The following is a 19066-nucleotide window of genomic DNA, read 5'->3' on the forward strand; positions in this document are numbered from 1 at the left end:
TCTCTCACTTTGAATCCTGGCTCTCTTTCTTTCTCTCCTCAGACTCCCCTGTTCTTCTCCTTGGGGACTTCAATTGCCACATTGATGACCCCTCTCTCCCTTGGGCTTCCCGCTTTCTTTCTCTCACCTCTTCTTTTGGCCTTCAACAGTGGACTGAAGCCAGCACCCACAAGGATGGACACTACCTAGACCTGGTTTTCACTAAAAACTTCTCTCCGATTTCTCCATTTCCCCTTTTCCTCTCTCTGACCATCACCTCATCTCATTTTCTCTCTCTCGCTTCTCTCCATCTCGCCCTCGTTTTTGCAGAATCCTGCGCTCTATTAACCTACCAGCTCTTGATTCCACTTTACGCTCCTCCCTCTCCTCTCTCAGTTCTGCTTCAGACCCTGACAACCTGGTCAGGAACTACAACTCTGCCTTATCTTCCTCTCTTGATCTTCATGCCCCGCTTTCTCTCTGCCGTCCTCGCCCTTCTAACCCCAGACCCTGGCTAAACTCCCAAACACGCATGCTGCGTTCCTCTGAACGCCTCTGGAGGAAATCTCATACGCTCGCAGACTTCATTCACTACAAATTTATGCTATCCTGTTTCAACTCTGCCCTCTCTCAGGCTAAACAAACCTACTTTTCATAACTAATCAACACACACAAATCTAACCCATGCCGACTCTTTTCTGTCTTTGACCCTCTACTCAGACCACCCTCAGCTGCCTCCTCTTCTTCCTCCATCTCACCTCAGGACTTTGCTGATTTTTTAAGGAAAAGGTGGAATCCATACGGCAGAACATACCATCTGTTGCCTCCTCCCATCCCACACTGCTTCCCAACTCTCCTCCTGCCTTTCTTGACTCTTTTTCCGCTATCTCGGAGGATGTGTCACTGCTGATCTCCTCTTCTCCCTCTACCACTTGCCCTCTTGATCCTATCCCTTCCCATCTCCTAAAACCTCTTGCTCCTTCTATAATCCCTATGCTCATACAGATCTCTAACGCTTTCCTCTACTCTGGTTCTTTTCCATCCTCCTTCAAGCATGCAACCGTTATACCATTACTCAAAAACAGCAAGCTTGACCCTACCTGTCCTAACTATCGACCTGTCTCCCTCCTGCCTTTTGCCTCCAAACTCCTTGAACGTCTTGTATTCTCTCGATTGCTACACTTTCTCAACACCTATTCTCTCCTAGACCCTCTACAATCTGGCTTCCGCACTGCTCTCTCTACTGAGACAGCCCTCACTAAAATAACTGACGACCTCCATGCTGCCAAAGACAGAGGTCATTACACTCTGCTCATATTACTCGACCTCTCTGCAGCATTCGACACCGTGGACCACCCTCTTCTCCTTCACATGCTCCATACTCTTGGTATTCGGAATAAAGCTTTATCCTGGATCTCCTCTTACCTCTCCCATCGTACTTTCAGTGTCTCTTCTGCTAACACCTCCTCCTCCTCTATTGATCTCTCTGTGGGGGTACCCCAGAGCTCTGTCCTGGGACCCCTTCTCTTCTCTCTTTACACACTCTCTCTAGGTGACCTAATCACATCTTTTGGGTTTAAATATCACCTCTATGCTGATGACACACAAATTTACCTTTCAACCCCTGACCTTACACCTGCTATACAGACCAAAGTTTCTGAATGCCTCTCTGGAATATCATCCTGGATGGCCATCCACCGACAAAATCAACATGGCTAAAACAGAGCTCCTCATACTTCCTCCCAAACCTGGCCCTACTACCTCCTTCCACATTGCTATTGGAAATATGATCATTCACAAAGTAGCCCAAGCACGCTGCCTAGGGGTTACACTTGATTCCTCTCTCTCATTCTCCTCGCATATTCAAAACGTTTCTAAAATTTGTCACTTTCTCCTCCGCAATATCACAAAGATACGCCCTTTCCTCTGTTACTCAACTGCTAAAACTCTGACTCAGGCCCTCATTCTCTCCCGTCTTGATTACTGTAACCTCCTGCTGTCCGGCCTTCCTGCCTCTCACCTGTCTCCCCTACAATCTATCCTAAACGCTGCTGCCAGAATCACTCTACTCTTTCCTAAATCTGTCTCCGCATCTCCCCTCCTGAAATCCCTCTCCTGGCTTCCGATCAAATCCCGTATCTCACACTCAATTCTCCTGCTCACTTTTAAAGCTTTACATTCTTCTGCCATTCCTTACATCTCAGCCCTAATTTCTCGCTATGCACCATCCCGACTCTTGCGTTCTTCTCAAGGATGTCTTCTTTCTATCCCCTTTGTATCTAAAGCCCTCTCCTGCCTTAAACCTTTTTCACTGACTGCCCCACACCTCTGGAATGCCCTTCCCCTCAGTACCCGACTAGCACCCTCTCTATCCACCTTTAAGACCCACCTTAAGACACATCTGCTTAAAGAAGCATATGAATAGCACTGGATAATCATGGACACATGATACATAAAGCTTGGCCCCCTGCAGACGCACTTACTAGAATTCCCTCCTACCGTCTGTACGTTCTCCCTACCTACCAATTAGATTGTAAGCTCCTCGGAGCAGGGACTCCTCTTCCTTAATGTTACTTTTATGTCTAAAGCACTTATTCCCATGATCTGTTATTTATATTATTTGTTATTTATATGTATTACTACTGTGAAGCGCTATGTACATTTATGGCGCTATATAAATAAAGACATACAATACAAGATACGCCCTTTCCTCTGTTACTCAACTGCTAAAACTTTGACTCGGGTCCTCATTCTCTCCCGTCTCGATTACTGCAACCTCCTGCTGTCCGGCCTTCCTGCCTCTCACTTTTCTCACCTACAATCTATCCTAAACGCTGCTGCCAGAATCACTCTACTCTTTCCTAAATCTGTCTCCGCATCTCCCCTCCTGAAATCCCTCTCCTGGCTTCCGATCAAATCCCGTATCTCACACTCAATTCTCCTGCTCACTTTTAAAGCTTTACATTCTTCTGCCCCTCCTTACATCTCAGCCCTAATTTCTCGTTATGCACCATCCCGACTCTTGCGTTCTGCTCAAGGATGTCTTCTCTCTACCCCCTTTGTATCTAAAAGCCCTCTCCCGCCTTAAACCTTTCTCACATTCTGTCCCGCACCTCTGGAATGCCCTTCCCCTCAGTACCCGAATAGCGCCCGCTCTATCCACCTTTAAGATCCACCTTAAGACACACTTGCTTAAAAAAGCATGAGTAAACACCATGGCTAATACTATACACGATACATAAAGCTTTCCCTCTGCAGACGCACTTACCTGAATGCCCTCTTACTGTCTCTGTACGTTCTCCCCACCAATAAGATTGTAAACTCCCCGGAGCAGGGACTCCTCTTCCGAAATGTTACTTTTTTGTCTGAAGCACTTATTCCCATGATCTGTTATTTGTATTTGTTATTTATATGATTGTCACGTGCATTACTAATGTGAAGCGCTATACACACTAATGGCGCAATATAAATAATGACATGCATACATACAATTATCCAAGGCACATTTTATGAGGCTGAGAGTGCAAAAGGTGACTGCCCTGTTGGGGAAACCCGTTGGCACGTGATTTGTATACGTGGCGAGGATTAATACACAGCTATCTAGTTGCCCTCCTTTTCACCTTCTGAAACGGTCCATCAAATGGCTAATCTCTCTCTCAATCCGTCTATATAAATAAACTACTCGTCACAAACGGCACACTGCTGAGCACATGACACTATGTGACAAGGGTTAATACACACGGCTTACTCACCTTTACCTGCGCACAGGTCCCTCAAATATCTCCCCTCACAGTCACAATAACAATCTTTAATCCTCTGCCACCACAGAAATATCAAAAAATATTAATTTGCAGTCTCTGGTCCCAATTTATTAAGAAAACTATACACAACACAAATGTGTTCAAAAATGTAAATTACTCTACAAAGTGTGCAAAAGCTCAGAGCCCAAAGTACTACAGTACTTATTAAAAAGTTTAGTTTTGATATACAGAAAGTACGGTGGTGAGGTTACAGAAAAAGATTATTACGTCTTCACATTCTTCATACTCTTGGTATCAATAATAAGAAAAGTTCTTTCACATCTAAGGCTGTCTCACACTTTAACCTGGTCTGTAACTGTTTCATACGCTCATAATATATATTATCTCTTACTGTGCATGCAATGTCTTGTATATAATGTATACCCTGCTCATTTATGTAACTGTACTTGTAACCATGTATTATTTGTCTTACTCTGTGCCCAGGACATACTTGAAAACGAGAGGTAACTCTCAATGTATTACTTCCTGGTAACACATTTTATAAATAAATAAATAATAATAGAGCTCTAGCCTGGATTTCCTCTGACCTCTTCCATCGTACTTTCAGTGCCAACGCCTCGTCCTGTAAATCGCTCTGAACGTACCGCAGGGGTTGGTCCTGGGACCTCTTCTCTTTTCTCACACTCTAGGTGACCTAATCACATCTCTTGGGTTCAAAGATCATCTCTATGTGGATGACACAGAAATTTACCTTCCAACCCCTGACCTTATACCAGCTGAACAGTCCGAAGTTTCTGAATGTCTCAGCGATATCATCCTGGATGGCCCTCCGCCAACTCAAACGTAACATTTGCAAGACGGAGCTCCTCATACTTCCTTCCAAGCCTGACCCTACCGCCCCCTTGTACATTACTGCTGGCCATACTATCAAACACCCAGTATCACAAGCACGCTGCCTAGGGGTCACATTTGACTCCTCCCTCACATTCTCCTCTCGCACTCACAATGTAACCAACATCTATTGTTTTTACCTCTGTAACATTGCAAAGATACGCCCTTTCCTCTGTCCCTCTACTGCTACAACTCTCGCAGGCCCCCATTCTCTCCCATCTCAATTACTGTAACCTCCTGCTGTCCGGCCTTCCTGCCTCTCACCTGTATCCCCCTACAACCTATACTAAACGCTGCTGCTAGAATCACTCTACTCTTTAGTAAATCTGTCTTTGTCTCCCCTGCTGAAATCCTTCTCCTGGCTTCCTATTAAACTCTGTATCAATTACAAAATTCTCCTGCTCACTTTTACGGCTGTACACTCCTCTGCCCCTCCATAGATCTCAGCATTCATTTCTCACTCTATACCTGCTACACACGTCTCTTGCGTTCCGCTCAGGGATGTCTTTGGTCTACCTTTTTGTATCTAAAAACCTCTCCCGCCTAAAACCGCTCACACTGTCCCACACCTCTGGAAAGCCCTTCCCCCTCAACATCTGTACCCTCTCTCTCCACCTTTAGGACCTTTCTTAAAACACACCTCTTTTGGGCGTTCTCAACCCACCAGTTTTCAACACCACGACAACTTTACAACCGAATTTCAACTTTGCCTTAATATACAAGACTTCATATTATATACTTAGACAAACGCCATCTTCACTGTTGTATCTGTGTACTTAATATTTAAAACTTCTATTTTGCATGAGACAGAGGTATCAGAGATTATACATTTATTTTATTTATTTATAAAATATTTTACCAGGAAGTAATACATTGAGAGTTACCTCTCGTTTTCACACATGTCCTGGGCACAGAGTTAAGCCAAATAATACATGGTTACAAATACAGTTACATAAATGAACAGGGTATACATATATACATTATATACATATATACATTACATACATAGAAAACCCTGGTCTTTGATATCTTATGATTTGAGTAATCGTAAAGGTTACAAATATCTTTTTGTTCTTCTTGTGAATTGCTGTCAGGCCCAGTATTTAATAACTTTACCCAAACCTTTGTGTCGTCATTTTGGCCTCACCCCTGATATTTCACAGATTATCTGAAGGATGCCTTTCAAGGTACATCTAATAAGCACGGTGGTGGAGGAGTGATGATTTGGGCTTGTTTTGCAGCCACAGGACCTGGGAACCTTGCAGTCATTGAGTCGACCATGAACTCCTCCGTATACCAAAGTATTCTAGAGTCAAATGTGAGGGCATCTGTCCGACAGCATGTGAATCCCTGGTCGTCCAGGACACTCCGGTTTTCCATCGCACAGCACGCATGCGCATCACAACCTCAGCACTGATCGGTGGTTGCATAGCAACAGAAGACGCGTTACGGACTGATACCAGTGAGACATTCTCTCGCGCCGCACATGCGCAAGACTTACGCAAGATGGCCGACTTGCGTCATTCAAAATGGCCGCGTGACGGCACTGCAGTGAGAAACTCGCGGGCTTTGTAACTTTTTGATTGCTTTTTTTGATTGGGTACACCTGGGATTGTGGGTATGTCTGTCACTGCCATTGTTCTTCTGCACTCCCCTGAAGATGGTCCCTCTATGGGACCGAAACATTGGATTTATGTGCCACATTCATCAATGCAATTTTTTTTTATCATCTCTGAGTGCTGCCTCTTGATTACCGATAGATAGGATAGATGCCACCCTTCCTCTTTTGAGAGCTTTGTAGCACAACTGGCAAAGGAAATGCTGCGATTGGCAAGTTGAATGACCAAACACAAGCAGTTTAAACATTTGAAACGGAAACACACAAGACGACCAAGTTTGTTTATACCCGAATATCAGATGTTTTCAATTATGTAAAAAGACGAAGACTGTAATGCGTGCAACTCGCATTATATGTGCCGGGTGTGTGGTGTCAGACCTCTGCAGCTCGCAGACCTTTTTGATGCACAGGTGCCACAGAACGAGACATTCATACGTGGGCTGTAATTACTGATCCTTTGTGAATTATGAACAAATATTTTCTTTCTTGGGAAACAAAAACCGTACGCCCAACTGCTCACCGAGATTGTTATAAGACGGGTCTGCAACGTCTCAAGGAAGAAGAGCCATTTTATAAGAAAATGTATTTCTCCACAATATTCCGAGGGAGAGGCAGCAGCTGGAGGTCGGCGACCTGTGGAGAGCCGCACGTAGGAGCTGGAAGAGCCGCATGCGTCTCTGGAGCTGCAGGTTGCCGACCCCCGTTATAAGACTTCTCTCCATACACAGCCAGTCACTCCCAGCTCCTGTTCTGTCTAGAAGTAAAATAGTTACACGAGTTTGGTTTCAAATCTTTACTTTGGAAAATGTTATTTGGATGGGATAACTGCATAACGTAACATTTCTTACCTTCTGTAATGTGTAAAATGTATGGCCCCATCTATTTAATTTGGAGACTATATTCTGTTGAAAAGGCTTTTTATGACTAAAGTCTGTACTCATTTTCCAGAATAATTACATTTCTCATAAATATACTTTTATTTAACAAAGAAATTGGATGTGGAGATCTGAGTCCACCCCTCCGAGATACAGCAGAATTAAAAACATACGCCCTATTCTTTTAAAAGCCATCGGCACTTTACTACGATACTAAAGCTACAAGGCAAAAATGCCGTGCAACACATTCAGTGCCCAATGCAGACGCCCGTTCAATGCCTTCCGTGCGGAAGTGGAGAAGAACAGAAACTTATTTGTATTCCGGACAGATCACAGAAATGTGTAAAAGTCTCATCTGTTTCTCTATTCTGGGCCTTTATACAATACGCAGTGATGCGGTTCCCCTGCACTGGAGAAGTCCCACTCATGGCAACAGAGCTGGACTTGTCTCCAGCACGTGGGAGCAGATGCAGCATATCGCATTGTGCTTTTCCATGATATTGCTCCAGGTCAATACACAAAGAAACAAAAACGAGGTTGTGTTCATGCTTACTAAGCAACAGAAGGGCAGCTTCCAGGCACTGTAGTCTCGGTAGAAGTCTGGAAGTAGACAACATGGATACAAGACAACAAAGCATCAATCTTCTTTAATATATTTATTTATCTTTATGTACAGATGGTTTCATGAGAATTCTCAAACCTTATTAATTAAGGGAGGGTTTGTTTTCAAACTCACACGTGCTTAGTCATTCTGCTATTTGTTAAAAGCTGACCGTCTTTGCTGATTTGGTGACATCAAGTTCCGCATCCAGCCAGCGGTATTTGCGATGACGACGCAGGACCTCGATGGCTTTTTGTTCCACAGCGATTGGAGTAATGCCAAGATCCTCCAACCCAGGAAGATCAGGGAACTTCAGGTCTGTAGTGTGGAACTATACAGAGGTTTTGCATCAGTTCCCTGGGTTAGGTATCAACTCTAGTTCTCAGAAAACTTGTTGGCTGCGTTAACTAGAAGTTTTATTAAATACTTTAAAAAAATGCACACGTAATTAAAATATGTATTCCTCTCCTAATTGTACAAGAATTATCCATCTGTGTTGGTTAACATCCCCTTGGAACTTGCACTTGTTTTCTATATTGCATAAGTGTACTAATATTATTAAAGCTGAAAAGGTGGCCAAGTTATACTAAGCGACAGCGGAGGCCGTGACTTTGTATTGAGCGATATGCACCGAGCCTTTGCTAATTTAAACAAAAATGATATTTAAAGAATACAAATTCTTTTTCTAATATAAAGCAACTGACACCTCACAAATTATGACTGGATACTTTAAAGAAGTAACATCATTATTTGAGTTGCCCTTGTAATGCAAATAACAAACTATAGCCCTGGTAACCTCACAATGTACAATGATTTGGGATTGCAAGAAATGTGAATAATGATGGGTCTTCTAGGTTTAATAACATTGTAGTGTTATTTTTTTAAAACACACACACACATATATATAAAATTATCTCCCTTCACAATATTTGAGGGATAGCAAAATGTTAAAATCAATTGGCACTTACTCGATCCACTTTGTCCCGCGTTATCCAAGGCTCAAAGGGATTCATCTCAAAGAACCGCACAGCTAAACTACAAATTGTGGAAAGACCGCATAAAAGAACATTAGGAAGTTCATGCCAAACAAGTCGTTACATAAGCAAGTAAATACGGAGTTGACACTATTGAAAATATGAACAGGTTGGAAATATAAAATGATCTAAAACAAAAATAATTCTAAAGCACAATTTCCCAAAAAGCACAAGAAATCTGCTTCTAAAATCATGTGTTCTCAAATAAATTGCAGCCATGTTTACATTTTGGCAAAAAGTTTGATGAATCAAAATTTTTTTGTGTATTTTAATATCCCTTACGGAGGATTTAATTTTTTTTTTTTTTTTACAGAACATGGACTAAATTTACTAAGCAGACCTAAGCACCATATCAAAAATGGTTCTCTTTACACCGGGAGAAACTTGAGAACTTTCACCGGTACGTGAGTTTGGAAATTTGGTTGCAACAACTTAAAGTGCCCCCCCCGGTGCAGCAGGAACGGCACCGTATTTACACCAATGCCCATTTGATCCACATAAATGGATTGTAGAGAAAACACCCCACACTTTGCATAATAATACACAGATATCTGCTTAGTCTCCAAAGTGTAAACTGCTAATGCAAACAAAAAAACGTGATATCCCCAAGCACCGCTCTAAAAAAACCAAGCGCAAACACTAGTGTTACACGCCGGTGCAAACCACAAGTAACTTACTGGTAAATGGGACGAGGCAGAGGATATGGAAAGAAAGGCCTATGAGCTACAGCATAGAGGTACTCCACCAAATCATGCAGAAGGTATCTATTCGGCCTAAAGAGAGGAATGAGAGGACAATCAGGCGCCATTTCCAGCACCCACAATCCCTTTTATAACGTCCGGACATGAAACGTGCACTTTTCATGCTGCTTTTCTTAATCTGACACATGTAAATGTTTCAGTAATATATTAATAAATCATTATGTATCAGCACACAGAGCACAATAACAGGCATGTATAGATGATGTAACACGAATAATAACAGGCATGTATAGATGATGTAACACGAATAATAACAGGCATGTATAGATGATGTAACACGAATAATAACAGGCATGTATAGATGATGTAACACGAATAATAACAGGCATGTATAGATGATGTAACACGAATAATAACAGGCATGTATAGATGATGTAACACGAATAATAACAGGCATGTATAGATGATGTAACACGAATAATAACAGGCATGTATAGATGATGTAACACGAATAATAACAGGCATGTATAGATGATGTAACACGAATAATAAAACACTGCAGAGTACTTCTAGCTGTATTGATCCTGGAGAATAGTAGATGCATTGTAAATTGTGATGCCTTCTAATAGACCAACTTCAGAAATGTAGCAACACGTACCGAACGTTTGCAAATGCACAGGTTATCAGGGTGTCAAAACCCCCAAAAATTAAAGGGTGATGCTAACCTTAATGACGAACAGCAAACAAGAAAGATACAAAAAGGTAAGGTATATACAGCACTCCCTCCTGTGCTTCAAACTGCCCACATTATATTATTAATGTAAAGATCATGCAGTTCTCTGAATAATCAGCGATTTATGATCATATTCACAAACCAGCCAAATGCACATACAGATAATAATATAACAGGCGTTACCAGCACAAATAGAAGTATTAAAAACATAATGAGGGATCCCTCAAAAATACAAAGGATGATAATTGATCTTAATTTAGGCAAAGATTCCGGACCAAAAAAATAACTACAAGAGAATCCCAAAGACATGATAGAAGTCTAATATCTACAATGAATCTCATAGCAAAATATGAATGTAACTGTTACCGTGTAATCTACATTAAAACTACTCAAAGATAAGCGACATTAAATAGGCAAAGGACGTTAAGGTTGTTAATTTTATTTTATAATATAAGTTTGACCATTTCCTTGCTGCATTTCTCCTGTTGTCCTCTTAAAGCAGTAATTCCCCCGCCCCCCCCCCCTCCCCGAAGTCCACCGACACCCGCAGTTTGACACAATGTTATTATCTAGCCCCCTGAGCAGGTCCTGTTCTATACATTATGCCCGGGTTGTTCGGACTCATGCACACTGTGGCTAGTGAGTAGAAGCAGAAAGTTTAACTCATTCCCTATTCCATACACAGGGAGACCTCTTACTCTCCGAAATGTTTTATTGGGGGAACAAAACAGAAATAAAAGGGAAAAGTAATGGGGAAATATAACACTAGCGGCTGGGAACATGTAATAGAGTTAGGGAGAGGTAAATAACAAAGCTTCTCACAGGGAAGCAGTGCGAGAACTGCGCAGCAGAGGCGCAAACTCTGGAAAGGAAGGAAATGCCCAAACAGAGCAGGAAATAGGGGGTACGACTGCACCAAGTGGCAAGGGGAGGAAGGGCTGCCCAAGTCAGAGAGGAGGGAAGGGGGGTTGCCAGGGCAACAGAATGAAACCAGGAAGTGAACAAACAGGAGACCGAACACTTACAATAAGGGCAAAACGGATAACACGTACACAACACTAAGCCAACATGTACATGATAGAAGAAAATGCTGCACGGCAACGTATGATCACAAAAGCAGATCTTTCAGTTTTAGATTCACTTACCCAACCAACGTGTATGTTTTGCCGTGTGCGTTTGGGTCCTTGATGGCGCTCAGTATCGCCCTGGCTACATCAACTACCTAAAAGTTTATAAATAATATTACAAAAGTAGACACATTGATTATAGAACTACTTTCCTATATTTAAGGTGGTACTGGTGGAGCTTACATAGATCTTCTTGCTAAATAACTGCTCTTCAAATCTGCAGACGACCAACTGTAAACATGAAAAACATGGCGGCCTCTCGGTTTTCTACCCTCTGATCGATTGTAAATGCTTCCTGTGAGGATAACCTCACGCTGCTATCGAGCAGTGTCTGCCTCTCTCCTCAAAACTCTGCTGATTGTGTTCATTTTTGCCTTGTCCGCACAATTCTACTTTTCTCCTTAAAGTCTCTCCACTCCTCTGCCCCCTCCTTAGATCTCAGCTTCATCTCTCCCTATAACTTCCCAAGACTCAACAAAGTATCCGGACGTTCCTCCTTCTCCTTCCGTGCACCCCAAAACTGGAACAACCTACCAGAGACTCTCATATCCACCACCAGCTTAAGTTCTTTCAAATCTAAGGCTGTCTCACACTTTAATCTGGTCTGTAACTGTTTCATACGCTCATAATATATATTTTCTTTAACTGTGCATGCAATGTCTTGTATATAATGTATACCTTGTTCATTTATGTAACTGTATTTGTAACCATGTATTATTTTGTTTTACTCTGTGCCCAGGACATACTTGAAAACGAGAGGTAACTCTCAATGTATTACTTTCTGGTAAAATATTTTATAAATAAATAAATAAACTTTACTGACCCTCCATAATCTCCTCAGACCAGCCATCTCTAACCTCCAAATCATTACAGCTCTACATCTACAACCCTTCTCATACACTGCACGCCAACTCTGGAACTAGCTCAATGTTCACCAAGCACATTCTCTCGCTAACGTCAAGACCCATGTGAGTTCTCAGCTGTTCAGCAAAGCGTTTAATTCATCCTGGATGACACAACTAACAAGAGTATGCTCTTATACACACTCCAATGCACCCCCAGCGGTCTCCCACAAAAGTTACATTTATGTCTTGATACAGGTCTCATCTGTATTATTATATTCCCTGTACTGTAATGTTTGCAACCATTTTAAAGCGCAGCATACCTGGAGGGCAACTAAAAAATATACACATTATAAATGATCAGAGCATGGGCCTGGCTCTGGCAACCCAAGGACCAAAGGGACATTATGTGTCCCTCAGACTCTGACCTGTTCATTTCATAGTAGTTGCTCAGGCAGCTAAATGCAGTTTTGAAACTGAAACTCACTTGCAAATTAAGCTAGTGGATGTTCGTTCGTCTGTACACCTGCATGCAAGTCCGTATGTATGTATGCATGTATGTATGCATGTATGCAAGTCCATATGTATGTATGTCACTGGTGCGACGAGACTCATTCAGTAAGTAGGTCCAAAAGATTCTAGGTATGTTGAATATTTAATGAAATAACAATTCTTGTATTGTATATAACAGATGACATGTAGAAGTAGATACTTACATACACAGGCTGTTTCACAGTCTTATTACCCCAGGAAATGAGAGGCACTCCTCCAAACCAACGCATGTCTGCAATGAATGCACAGAAATCAGGTTATCCCTAGTAACAATATATCAAAACAATGGAAATATAGGTTCTTTCCCTTGTGGTAATTGCAAAATTTGTGGTTATATGAATAAATCGAATAGGTGTGTATCCAGTCAAACTGGAAAATCTCATGCTACTAGATCATTTATAAACTGCAAATCCATATATATTGTCTACCTCATCACTTGTTGATCATCTATACCTATTAGTTCATTGCATGAAAAACTTATCTTAAGTCACGCATCTGATCAGTTACTGCAGAATATATGGTATTTTGACTTAGTGATAGCTATGTCTATCTACAGGTTTGTGATTGCTTTAATATCCTTTTCTCTTTATTTATCAATGGTTATTTTCTGTATTGTGTTTGTTTTTATGTTCTGACCTTAGTATGAGTAATTTGTGTGTATTCCTATGGATCCGTTTTGTTATATGTAAGTTTGTTCGTTTTTTTTTAGTACCAATAAAGTTGTTGTATAAAAAATGCATTTTTTAACTCCCCTCCGCCTCTACCCGATGGGAGTATCACCGGCGTGCGTTCCAGGTTGGAAGCGGACGCATTGAAGTGATGTCGCCTCAGGTTTGGAGGAGATTGGGTAGTGATGAGGCGATGTCACAGGGATGCGACGCGTCACTGGCACGCATGCGCAGTATGCTCAAACGGGCGATTTTGGCGCGAAATGGGGATAATAAAAGGTAAGGGGGTATGTTTATGTGATACACCTTGATAAAGTCCCCTGGGACGAAACGCGTTGGTGTGTGGGCTGTGTTTCTGTCCCTGTGCACTTATACATTAAACTACCCTCAGTTTTAGCCTGGAGTTGTGCCCTTCATTTTTTCTATAGGACTCTTCCTGTGGATCTCTATACTGGCTGTGCTCCTTTGCTTTCCTCAATATTGCTGTTCACTCTATCAGGATTGCACACGGTGGAACTTTTCTATGGATGGATTCTGAATCTCTATGCACCCCCCGGACAGGTAATGGGCAATAGCCCTCATTTGGTTACCTGTGTCCCTATGTGGGGAAGTGTATATGTTAAGTGGGGTGAGCGGTGGAACCACATTTGCGGTAGTCGTGCTGACTGACCACTAGGTCCCATGTTTATGCCCCCCTTTGACTTTTTATTTCACAAATGTTGGAAGGTTTTATGAAAGTTCCCATCTATCTTTATGCTAAAAAATACAGCTTGTGAGTCTAAACACGTATATGAGCGTCAATCTCTACATCTATACATATTCAGCAATTCTGTAAGCAAATTACAGATCAACGCAAGCCATAAATACATTTACATGTTATGTGCCAGGTCAGTGTTTTTAAACAGGGGCTCCTAGGATCCAGTGGGCATCACTAAAGGGTTCCCCCGGCATCCCTAAAGGGTTCCCCTGGCATCCCTAAAGGGTTCCCCTGGCATCCCTAAAGGGTTCCCTGTAATTTTCAGGTCATTTGCAAATTGTATCAAATACAGAAGAATTAACAATGCATCTGACCTCAGACCCGCTATTAGAGAGGGTTGGGGTTCCTTACAATGCATCTGCTCTCAGACACGGCTATTAGAGAGGGTTGGGGTTCCTTACAATGCATTTGATCTCAGACGCGCTATTAGAGAGGGTTGGGGTTCCTTACAATGCATCTGCTCTCAGACACGGGCTATTAGAGGGCTGGGGTTCCTTACAATACATCTGATCTCAGACACGGGCTATTAGAGAGGGTTGGGGTTCCTTACAATACAGCGCCAGTTGGCTAAAGCCTGAACAGACCCCGCATGGAGAACCAGATGAAACGGAAACAAAATACCATATATTCTGCAGTAACTGATCAGATGGGTGACTTAAGATTAGTTTTTCATGCAATGAACTAATAGGTATAGATGTATATATCCATGGTGGTGAAGAGGGGGTATTGAAGGAAACAGTTGTGTGTGTAGATGCAATGTGCCCCGCCTCCCCTGAACTCTGCTTGTTCATTTCTGAGAAGGTTCATACTTGCAAAATGATTGAAGAATCTGTCCTCTCTTCCATACATTTCCGAGGGCTTCATGATGATGGCCTCCGGGAACTCCTCTCTAACAACCTGCTCTCCAACAGCCTGACATTGAATCAACAGAACAATGAGCGAGTTTAATTAAATCATCCCGAAAAAGGGATCCTAACCAGAAGGATGAAAGACGATACAGAACCCCCCGTTCCGCAGCAAACAAAGTTAACGAAGAAATAAATAAAAGTGCGGTGTAGTGACGGAGATGGTCGGATTGTGCTGTATATGCAAAGCACAAAGCGAGACTAAAATCTGGAGATGTAAAAATAATGGAGGTACCGCTCCCCCCCACCACGGTTCCCGGCCCGCCGACTGCCACGGGCACCACGGCTGCCGCCCCGCCACCACGGCTCCCATGTGGTCCTTAGACTCGCTATTTATTTTAGACTAGTTTCTTGGGCAGCTACGCGCAGTTTTTCAAACTGAAACGCTGTTGTAAGTAACGTAAATCTATATACACAGTACAGAAATTCAGAACTACGAGATTTCACAATTATTTTTAAGTCTCTAAATGTATCTAAAATCACATTACAATAAGCCTGTGACCCTTCTCATCCCAAATGTTTTCCGATCTGGTCCCTTTGGAAAACTGGTAGAATAGGAGAAGATTCCGTGATCTCTCAAACAAATCAAGATTGTACTTAAAAACGTACTTAGCCCAGCGGCTTAAAATACTTCCAACTCTTAATTAAACAGAACTGATTGAGACATGTAAACTCCTGGTTAACCGAACACTAACGGGATGTGCATTTCAGGCACGCTTAATGAAACGTACAACAGAAGTATTTTCCGTGCGCTTTCCCTCTGACGTACACTACCTTTGTTCTCAGGTATTTGGAAGGGCTCTTCATGTTGGCATTTAGATGGGACACATGGATTAATTTCTCCACTCCTGCTTCTCGTGCCAAAGCAGCAATGTCTCTTGGGATATTCACATACACATCTTCAAAACGAGAGTTCCTTATACACAGGAGGAGGAAAAAGATAAGGGGACATTAACAGGATCCCCAAATACTACATCTAAACAAATATACAAGCACAAGAGGGTTTAATAGTATAAACCAAAATGTTCATATTGATTACCAATAATATCTTTTCCTCAGTTCATTTGTTAGTTTTCACCATTTTTATTAATCTTATAGGTTTATGACTAAGACAAGTTTAAATAAAACGATGTTTATTTGCGCAATCTTGGCCCTTGTGAAGTCAGAGCCGTGGGAAAGATGCCGCCGCCGCCGCCTGATAGAGAATTGAACTTTCATGCTGAAAATCAGATGGAAATGGTTGAGGGGAGCGCACGATCCGACGGGAGCAAGGAGAAGTCCCAGAATCAAAAATATAAACTTTGTGTCATAAGACCTAAAATCCAACGCGTTTCGAACGCTTGTGCGTTCTTTATCAAGTTCGAAACGCGTTGGATTTTAGGTCCGACACAATAAAGTTTATATTTTTGATTCTGGGTCCTCTCCTTGCTCCCGTCGTATTGGGCGCTCCTCTCCACCCCCCATGCTATACCACTGGAAGCTGCACATCCAGCCATCCACACCGAGGAATTGTGAGCACTTATTTTGCTACAGGGGAACTTCCTATGAGATCGATCGTGGGGGGGTCATTCCTACCCATTACCTGTCTTCGGGAGGTTCGTTAACCCATTATTGTTAGCTGCATTACTACAACTCGTCATTGTCTTTGGACTATCCCCGGATGTTGGCATTGGCTATTATTGGTTATTATACCTAGAATTTGAGCGCTTCTTCTTCTCTACCTATCCTGAAAATCAGATGGGAAGTACGACAGCGCTCGGGCAACATTTACACGCTCACTGGGCCTTTGTTGCCGATTGTTCAATATATGAGGAAAGGTAAAAGCCAGCAATCCATTGCTTTCTAAAAAAAATACAAAATCTATCCAATGCAGCGCGGGGGGGTGGGGAAGGAGGGGGGGCAGGAAAGCCGAGCAGAGCTGGCAAAAAAATGGGGCTACAATTCAAAAACTAAGTTTAAAAACAACTTTAATGAATCAGCTGACAACATGGGAAATGCAGGCGAGTCACTTCTTTTTTTTTTTTAATACTTAAAAAAAAAAATCAAGAACAGGGGTTGGATACCCCAAACAAAGCCGCACTAAATCTTCTGGATTGGAATATGTCAAAAAGAAGCAATAACGCTGCCGGGGTCAGGCTCGTGCTCTCACAATACTGCCGGGGTCAGGCTCGTGCTCTCACAATACTGCCGGGGTCAGGCTCGTGCTCTCACAATACTGCCGGGGTCAGGCTCGTGCTCTCACAATACGGCCGGGGTCAGGCTCGTGCTCTCACAATACTGCCGGGGTCAGTCTCGTGCTCTCACAATGCTGCCGGGGTCAGTCTCGTGCTCTCACAATACTGCCGGGGTCAGTCTCGTGCTCTCACAATACTGCCGGGGTCAGTCTCGTGCTCTCACAATACTGCCGGGGTCAGTCTCGTGCTCTCACAATACGGCCGGGGTCAGGCTCGTGCTCTCACAATACTGCCGGGGTCAGTCTCGTGCTCTCACAATACTGCCGGGGTCAGGCTCGTGCTCTCACAATACTGCCGGGGTCAGTCTCGTGCTCTCACAATACTGCCGGGGTCAGGCTCGTGCTCTCACAATACGGCCGGGGTCAGGCTCGTGCTCTCACAATACTGCCAGGGTCAGTCTCGTGCTCTTACAATGCTGCCGGGGTCAGTCTCGTGCTCTCACAATACTGCCGGGGTCAGTCTCGTGCTCTCACAATGCTGCCGGGGTCAGTCTCGTGCTCTCACAATACTGCCGGGGTCAGTCTCGTGCTCTCACAATACTGCCGGGGTCAGTCTCGTGCTCTCACAATACTGCCGGGGTCAGCCTCGTGCTCTCACAATACGGCCGGGGTCAGGCTCGTGCTCTCACAATACTGCCGGGGTCAGTCTCGTGCTCTCACAATACTGCCGGGGTCAGGCTCGTGCTCTCACAATACTGCCGGGGTCAGTCTCGTGCTCTCACAATACTGCCGGGGTCAGGCTCGTGCTCTCACAATACTGCCGGGGTCAGTCTCGTGCTCTCACAATACTGCCGGGGTCAGTCTCGTGCTCTCACAATGCTGCCGGGGTCAGTCTCGTGCTCTCACAATACTGCCGGGGTCAGTCTCGTGCTCTCACAATACTGCCGGGGTCAGTCTCGTGCTCTCACAATACTGCCGGGGTCAGTCTCGTGCTCTCACAATACTGCCGGGGTCAGTCTCGTGCTCTCACAATGCTGCCGGGGTCAGTCTCGTGCTCTCACAATACTGCCGGGGTCACGCCTGCACTACTGGATCAATTTTTGTGCCTCAAGAGTCTTCATTGTCAAACCTTATTCTGGATTTGTAAAAATAATAATAATAATTATTATTATTATTATTAATATGTAGGTTTGCTAAGCTTCCCAAGATATTGGGGAGAGGATCAGCCAATCCTTTGTTTGATATATCTTAATGGGGTACATTAGAATGTACAAATATACAGAGGATAACAAGGACATTTTAAAACGTAAGACTGGCGGTATCTCCTGTTTGTGAGGAATCAGACAGCGGTTGAGGAGATTGTTAAACCAGTCCTGGGTTTATATCTCACATGCTCAAGCAAATGAATAATACAAATAACAGTGGTATTGAAGGGGTTAAAATTATATGTCAGCTCTACAAGTCTCAGGGATTGAAAGGGTTAATATAATCTGCTAGCTTTATCCTTCTTATATGAGCTGTTCCAGTACTGAGAGAATTAACTCACTATGCTAGTTGCAATCTTTATTTACTTTTGTTGTTCTCAGTTTATCTTTCATACAATAGCAAGAGCTGTAAAATGTCCCAACAATACAGCTGCACGCTCTTGATAAACATTACCTGTATTTCTCTTTGTAATGTAGAAGTAGAAACTGCCGGCCAAACACAAGCAAGATGTAATGATTTACTAATGCTTTGTCCAAAGACACAGATACATAACCTCTACAGAAACTAGTTATTTCTCACATTGTTAAACATGATATGTTATGTATTAAAATGCCCTTGGTTTTCTGTATAAAAAGTCTGGGCA

The 19066-nt window shown here is 42.9% G+C and overlaps 1 protein-coding gene across 1 annotated transcript in view; it reads right to left on the minus strand.

Moving 5' to 3' along the window:
* Positions 1-7765: 7765 nt before the first annotated feature.
* NDUFA9 (NADH:ubiquinone oxidoreductase subunit A9) overlaps positions 7766-19066 on the minus strand; it is a 32066-nt gene continuing 20765 nt past the window's right edge. Inside the window, exons 5-11 of the mRNA XM_075603066.1 lie at positions 15819-15960; positions 14949-15051; positions 12879-12946; positions 11339-11415; positions 9437-9532; positions 8694-8760; positions 7766-8056 (exon numbers count right to left, since the gene is read on the minus strand). Coding sequence (XP_075459181.1) covers positions 7886-8056; positions 8694-8760; positions 9437-9532; positions 11339-11415; positions 12879-12946; positions 14949-15051; positions 15819-15960 — 724 coding nt within the window. The 3' untranslated portion in view covers positions 7766-7885. The remainder of the gene's footprint in view (positions 8057-8693; positions 8761-9436; positions 9533-11338; positions 11416-12878; positions 12947-14948; positions 15052-15818; positions 15961-19066) is intronic.

This window comes from Ascaphus truei, chromosome 5, assembly GCF_040206685.1.
Source record: "Ascaphus truei isolate aAscTru1 chromosome 5, aAscTru1.hap1, whole genome shotgun sequence".
Classification (NCBI taxonomy): domain Eukaryota; kingdom Metazoa; phylum Chordata; class Amphibia; order Anura; family Ascaphidae; genus Ascaphus; species Ascaphus truei.